This window comes from Berghia stephanieae, chromosome 11 (assembly GCF_034508935.2).
Source record: "Berghia stephanieae isolate SIO BIC M18660-M18661 chromosome 11, UCSD_Bste_1.3, whole genome shotgun sequence".
NCBI classification, from domain to species: Eukaryota; Metazoa; Mollusca; class Gastropoda; order Nudibranchia; family Aeolidiidae; genus Berghia; species Berghia stephanieae.
The window spans coordinates 39822808-39829854 of record NC_088370.1 but is presented as its reverse complement, the minus strand read 5'-3'; the positions used below and the strand labels follow the sequence as shown (position 1 = coordinate 39829854).

The 7047-nt window shown below is 36.7% G+C and overlaps 1 protein-coding gene across 1 annotated transcript; it reads left to right on the top strand.

The window, feature by feature from the left end:
- Positions 1–7047, top strand: LOC144956969 (uncharacterized). Its single transcript, XM_078887836.1, has 5 exons — positions 1–205; positions 3711–3771; positions 5323–5454; positions 6351–6413; positions 6979–7047. The coding sequence occupies exons 1-5, from the start codon at positions 134–136 to the stop codon at positions 6990–6992; spliced, it is 342 nt and encodes a 113-aa protein (XP_078743962.1). The 5' UTR covers positions 1–133; the 3' UTR covers positions 6993–7047.

Sequence of the window (7047 nt, the reverse complement as noted above, 5' to 3'; positions counted from 1 at the left end):
GTATCCTCTTCCGTTTCCTCTCTAAACACTGAAGCTTAGTAAAGTGTATAGTTCTCAAAGGAGCTAAGGCCAAATCGGCGACGTACACTCTTATTTTAAGCTTAAACGTACAATCCACCAAATAATAACAAAGATGGCCCAAAACGACGAACTTGCTTGTGTATATGCCGCCCTCATCTTGGCAGATGACTCCGTCACCGTCACAGTAAGTTCGAACACTCTCCCCCTCATCCCTCCACCTCTCTATCTCCATCCCTCTCTCCCCACCTACCTATCTCTCTTTCTCGTCTTCCTCTCTCTTTCTCGGTCCTTCTCTCCTTCCATCCCGTCCCCCTATGCACTCTCCTCACGCTGACCGTTTCCTCACACTCACTCTGCCTCTTCTGCTCCTCCCTAACTACTTACTCTCCCGCTCCCCCCTCCCTCTCCCTTCTCCCCCACAATCCCTGTCCCCTCCCTTCTCACCCGCTCTCTCTCCCTTGTCCCCACATACCCGTACCCCACCATTTCTTCTCTTTCAGTCTAAACTCTAACAACCAGTCCGCTTTCCCTCCCTCCCTCCCTCCTCTCTCTCTCTCTCTCTCTCCTCTCTCTCTCTCTCTCTCTCTCTCTCTTCTCTCTCTTCTCTCTCTCCTCTCTCTCTCTCTCCTCCCCCCCCCCCCCCCCCCCCCCCAACCTCGTTTTCGGGCGACCTTCCATAAGCTACTACATCCCAAGTATTCTTGTTCTAGTAGGGGGTTTGGGAGGGGGAAACTTTTTTTTTTTTAAAGTCTCCCCCCTCCCAAACCCCCTAGAAGTTCTAGTGTAGGGGGTTTGGGAGGGGGGAGACTTAAAAAAAAAAAGTTTCCCCCCTCTCAAACCCCCTACTAGAACAAGAATACTTGGGATGTAGTAGCTTATGGAAGGTCTCCCTCGTTATCCATCCGCTGTGACTGTGATTGTTGTCAGACATGTCTGAGATTACGAAAATTGATTATTGTAGTGATGGTTCAACTGCCAATGCCAAGGTGTCAAATTGGAACTCTTCAGCTGCATGCGGTGATTGCAGTCGAGCCTCGATTTGTGTGCATACGAATCTCGAATCCTGTCGCTTCTAAAATTCTAATAATTCATTCCTTGGTCAATCATTGTGAAAGGTCCGAGTCTACACTCATTGGCATTTGTTTTTAAGTTTTGTCTTTTCGTGAATTCCAAGACAGGTTAAAATCATATCAAAACAAAAATTACTGTTTTTGGATTCGCGGAAAACAAAAAAACAGGACGAAGTGGTGACAAATCCCTGCCAATGACTTGTCAAGTCCTAGGTTTTAAAAGAGTAGGATTTCCTTAGTTTTAAATAAGGAAATTATACTGCACACAGAAACAATTCACAAAAACATTTGTCCAAGATAAATCCTTGGCAATAACTGAAATCAGTCAATTCGTCATTCTCAAATATTTTAAAAAAGGGAAGAAAGAATTGAATAAAGAAAGAATTCATGAATCGTAGTCGAATGACTGTAAAGTTTATTAGGAATGTTCCACAGCGCTAAGCATCGCTCATGGGCTGTTTATATTAACGATGGATATATTTAGACCTGTAAATTCTCAGTCAATTAACTGAAATCAGTCAATTTGTCAAATTCAAATATTTAAAAAAAAAAGGTAAGAAAGAAAGAATTCACAAATCGTAGTCGAATGACCGTAAAGTAATTAGGAGTGTTCCATAACGCTACGCATAGCTCATGGGAGCCGTTAATATTAACGATGGATTTATTGCCAAGGCTAAGCGGCGCTTTTTAGAATTGGCGTGACTGAACACATCCCAGTGTAATTTCACACAGCCTTCGTTAAATTATTTTTTCACTTTCCAACCTGTCGTGATCCCAACGGTAGCCAATTTTAACTGAGCCGCCGAGCGATAAATTTCACTGTTTCGTCTAAGCCAAAATTGACCACAATTACAAGCTGGGTTTTAAAAATATAAAAAAAAATAAAATGCGAATGCCGGAAGTAACATCTCTAGTAGATGATGGAGACACCTTTAAATCGAAAGTTAGATTTGGATAGATTGCTACAAGCACATTTCGATTGCCTCACATTGTAAACAAACTGGTTGACCGTTTCTTCACTGATTGAGTACCTGATTATAAGGAACAATGGTAAGTAGCCTAATTAATTCCCGTGCAATCAGGAAGTTTTCTGCCATTGTTTTGCTCAAGCCCAAGCGAGCTTGCTGTTTTGTGGCGATTTACCTTCATTTCGATTCTTTGAATTTTTTCCGCTACGCCTGCCGAAGTTTCTTCTTGATAATTCACTTCTACTTAATAATTCAGTGTATTGGCCAGAAGTCATATTTATTTAAGTTTTTTTTTCTCTGTCATTTACTGATTGAAAATCAAGTTTGCTCATTGCTACATTATTCTAATGTTCTCACAATGGCTGAGCTGTTCGTGGATCGCAATTCAGACTTGTCGAGCATCGATAAAGTTAAAGATGTGAGTGTGAGGAATAAATTCAATTGGTCATGGCTAGAAGTTAAAGATGATAATGGTGATTATTTTTCTATGTCAAAAAAAATTCCAGAGGCAGGAATATGACTTTGATGAAGTCATCTTTACATATATCATATATGAATGACATGCTTATTTAGCATTCCTTCTACATCAAATTATGGCAGTCATACTTCCAGTAAGAAATAACACCATTTTAATGTATTGTATTTATCACTCTCCTCTCCATTCCTCTCCATTGATGCCCTTATTTTTTAAAAAATAATTGAATCTTCAGTTTGTCGAAGAGTTTCAGTCAATTTTTATAGAGCTCATTTACAGGCCTATATATTGCCAAGGCTAAGCGACGCTTTTTAGAATTGCAGTGTCTGAACACACCCCAGTGTATTTTCACACAGCCTTCGTGAAATTTTTTCACTTTCCAAACCTGTCGTAGCCAATTGTAACTGAGCCGCCGAGCGATAAATTTCACTGTTTCGTCTAAGCCAAAATTGACCACATTTACTTGGACAGGAAAAGTATGAAAAAGAAAAATTCGAACACTGGAAGTTCGTTATGTAGACACCTTCAAATCGAAAGTTAAATGATTACTACAAGCCCATCTTGATTGCCTCATGTTGTAAACAAATTGGTTGACCGTTTCTAAGTTTCTTCACTGATGTGGGTACCTAATTATAAGGAACAATGGTAATTAGCCTAATTAATTAGTTTTCTGCCATTGCTTTGTTCAAGTGAGCTTGCAGTTTACCTTTCATTTTGATTCTTTGGATTTTACCGCTACGACGAATTACGAAGAAGATTTTCAGTTTCAGTCAATTTTTATAGAGCTCATTTACAGGTCTACATTTTAGGTTTTATAAAAAAATTAAAAAAAAATTGTTGTTAGGATATCTAAACTTTATTCATGCCAGATTTCAGGATGCCTTTTCTCCATTATCTTCTGATCATGGCTACCCAGCAATATTGATATTCATAGAGATTTTTCATTTAGTTATGTATTATTTTAGTCCATAATGTTTTCAGTGTTATCATTTACTATTTTTATATGTGGGAGGATAAAGTTATATTGTCAGACCAAATGAATTATTTTATACTAATAGCAATGATCCCAAACTGGTTTAGCAGAATTTTAAAGCTTTGTTTGAATCATTTTCAAGTTATTTGAACATTTTTTTTACTTGATTATTAATTATTACATTTTTCATTTTTCCTCTCCAGAGTGAAAAACTTTCTACCATCCTTAAAGCTGCTGGTGTTTCAGTCGAGCCTTACTGGCCAGGTTTGTCTTTTAAAATTCCTGATATCTTCCCCATTACCGATAGTTACAGCGCTACAACTGTACGCAAAAAAGGTGCATCATTGTGCTCTTTTGATCAAATTGTGTGTTGGATGCTTTTTTGTTGCCCACATTATGCCTTTTTGTTGTCATGTCATCACAGCACCGAACGAAAGAACATTTAGTATAGCTGAAAATCCAAAAGCCGTTAAACCTCTACCCTCGACAACTATCTGACCCATGACTGGCCTCATTGTGCTACTATTAGTATTAGTATTGGACTATTACAAAGTGCTAGTCCTCGTCCATTGTCTTTAGCCAGAAAGAATAAATATTTGATATAGAGGTGGATGTGTTTGTCTCTCTGTTTTGCAATACATTGAAAATAGAATGGTAACTAAGATGAAATCGATATTTTATAGAACTTGATGATTTTAATTCACAACCAAATCACTCAACTCATAGAAAACAAAGTCAAACACTGTCTGATATGAATTGTGTTTTGATCAAGGATAGGAAAGTTTACTCTTTGACAACAAATAGGAGTCATTTAGACTATAAAAATATATAAACCACAAATAATTCAGGTGTTTCTCAGCTAGATGAGGAAATGATAATGGTAAGAGTTAATCTTCACTTTTGACTTTTGTAATTGTAAGCTGCGCGAGGCAAGTTTATCTCCTTGAATGAAGTATGCGTAATACAGAGGCTCCTACCCTTCTGCTTTTCGCGGAATCATTCCACATAATGTTTACATTCCGCAGTTCTGTATTCCAGGAAAATTTGTGTTTTAGTTTTAGTCAGTGCTGATGGTTTTCCTCGGATCCGCGGAAATCCGCGATTTTGGAGTCCAGAGGAGGAATTTCCTCCTTTTTAAAATTAATTTTCTGGAAACAATGTGCTAGCAATGAGAGAGTTGATGTGTGGTGGAACACACAGGTGCAGTTTCTCACTCTCCAGAAGTTAGAGTATCAATGATAGTCTATCATCTCAATTGCTCTAAAAGTGGGGTTTAGTGCAGTAGAAATGGGGCTTAATCGTTCAACATTTTCCTACTTTTTCACTTTTTGTCACCATCAGCACTGTTTAGTAGAGACATTAAAAAAAAAAATCATATTTCTAAGGCAAGAGTATTTATTCCCTTAGGCTATTATATTTTAAGTTACTCATTTCTTTCAATTTAATTGTGTTTTGGATATATGTATCTTTATTGTATCGTTTCATTTCTGGATTGCAGGTATCTATATATTAGTACATGAACTGTTTTTTATCATTTCTCTGGATTGCAAACTTTTACACATTTGATATTGAATCATTGGAATACTTTTGGATTGTCTATTACATTTTCTGTGTCAAAGCAATGTCAAAGTCAATTACAGTAACTTGATTCCGCTTTTTGGTCTCTAAAAAAATTCCACTTTTTTTTCTTTTTTTTTCCCTTCTGATTCTTCTTTGGGGCTTTTGAGGGTAGGAGCCTCTGGTAAATAAAAGGTTGACGTTTTTTTATTTATTAATACATTGATGATCGTAACATGTTTGCCCCCCTCTTTGCAGGTCTCTTTGCCAAAGCCCTTGAGGGAGTTAATGTAAAGGATCTCATTACCAAAGTTGGGTCTTCAGCTGGTGCTGCTCCAGCAGCTGGTGGTGGTGCTGCTGCTGCTCCTGCTGGTGGTGATGCTCCTGCAGGTATGCCTGATCATTATTTTATCTCTGAATTCTTGTACCCTGCTTTTATGTTTGTCTGACTTTGTAAAATGTTCCCTGTGCTAAAGTGGGACTGAGAGGGTCAATCGCACAAGGCATTACATTCTAATCTGGGTGATATTGGATATTTGTTAGGATTAACTACAGTATATTTCTATATGGAATGCCAAGGCAATTTCATCAACTTGGGTCTCGATTTATGTCTACAGTGTTATAGCTGTCAATACAAGGCGGCTTGCAAAATAGTACACTTCAGGCTTAATATTAGTCATATAAATGGACATTTTTATTTATTTATTTTTTTGTTTATTTAAAAAAAAAATAATTTAAATGGAAAATATATTTTTCTATCAAAAATATTTTCTCAGGCTCAGATTTTTAAAACTTAAATTTTTGGAGGAAAATGATAATGTATTTTCTGCCCATAACTGCACTTCAGTCATCCATTGTGCTCTACATGTTTTGTTTTGATAAATAATGTGAAATTGAATGTAAGCTTCAATATAATAAACGAAAACAGATGTGGACGTTTCGGGCTTCCCCTTTATAAGCAAAATAGAATGAATGAAACATTACAGACGAATGAGAATGTGATCGTGGCGCTGAATAAACAAAAACATTGATGAGGCAGGAAATAGTATGCTCCTTTGTAAAGAGGCATGAATTAAAATAAAATATTAGATATTTATACAAGGTGCAATTAAGTCAAACAAGGGGAGGCAGGGAGGAATTGTGTAGTGCAGTCTTGAAAGTGAAATAGAATAAGGTGTTGAGAAAATACAACGGAATTGGAATTAACTACAAAATGTAAGGGATGTGGGTATTAGTTGTTTTTTGTCTGTTTTTTCATCTATTTAATGTTTATATCATCCTACCAGCTGAAGACAAGAAGGAGGAGAAGAAGGAAGAGTCTGAAGAATCCGATGACGACATGGGATTCGGTGAGTATTTCTCCATATCTCTCTCTCTCTCTCTCTCTCTCTCTCTCTCTCTCTCTCTCTCTCTCTCTCTCTCTCTCTCTCTCTCTCTCTCTCTCTCTCTCTCTCTTTCTCTTTATCTTTGTTTTATTATTTTTTGTTGTTGGCTGAAGAAAGGTTTTGAGCCAGAAATGTTCCGTGTTTGGTATTTTGTTATTTTTTTTTTTTTTTAAAGTTGTTATATTCATTTTTCTTTATTCCTTTTTAGGTTAAAAATTAAGATTTTTTCGTCATTTTTTTTTTTTTTCAAATATAGAATAAATTTCTAATTGCATGTGTTTATCTTGTTCCTACAGTCGTATCAAGTCATAGCTAATGATTACTTATGTACTTAACTAAATACATATAGCGCAATCACATGTGCTTTTTCACTCTCCAATTTGAATTGTAGTAAATTTGACGCATCATAAAATGCTTGCACTGCTCAGGCTTTAGATTTACAGTATTTAAATTTCAATTTATTTGCTCATGCTGTAATGAACGCTAATACTCACAATTAAAATTCTCATTTTTTTTTTTCTCCCAACAGGTCTCTTCGATTAAAGACTGGTAGACAAGGAAATGGGGAATGTTTTGGGAGAATAAAATTGAAAATGTA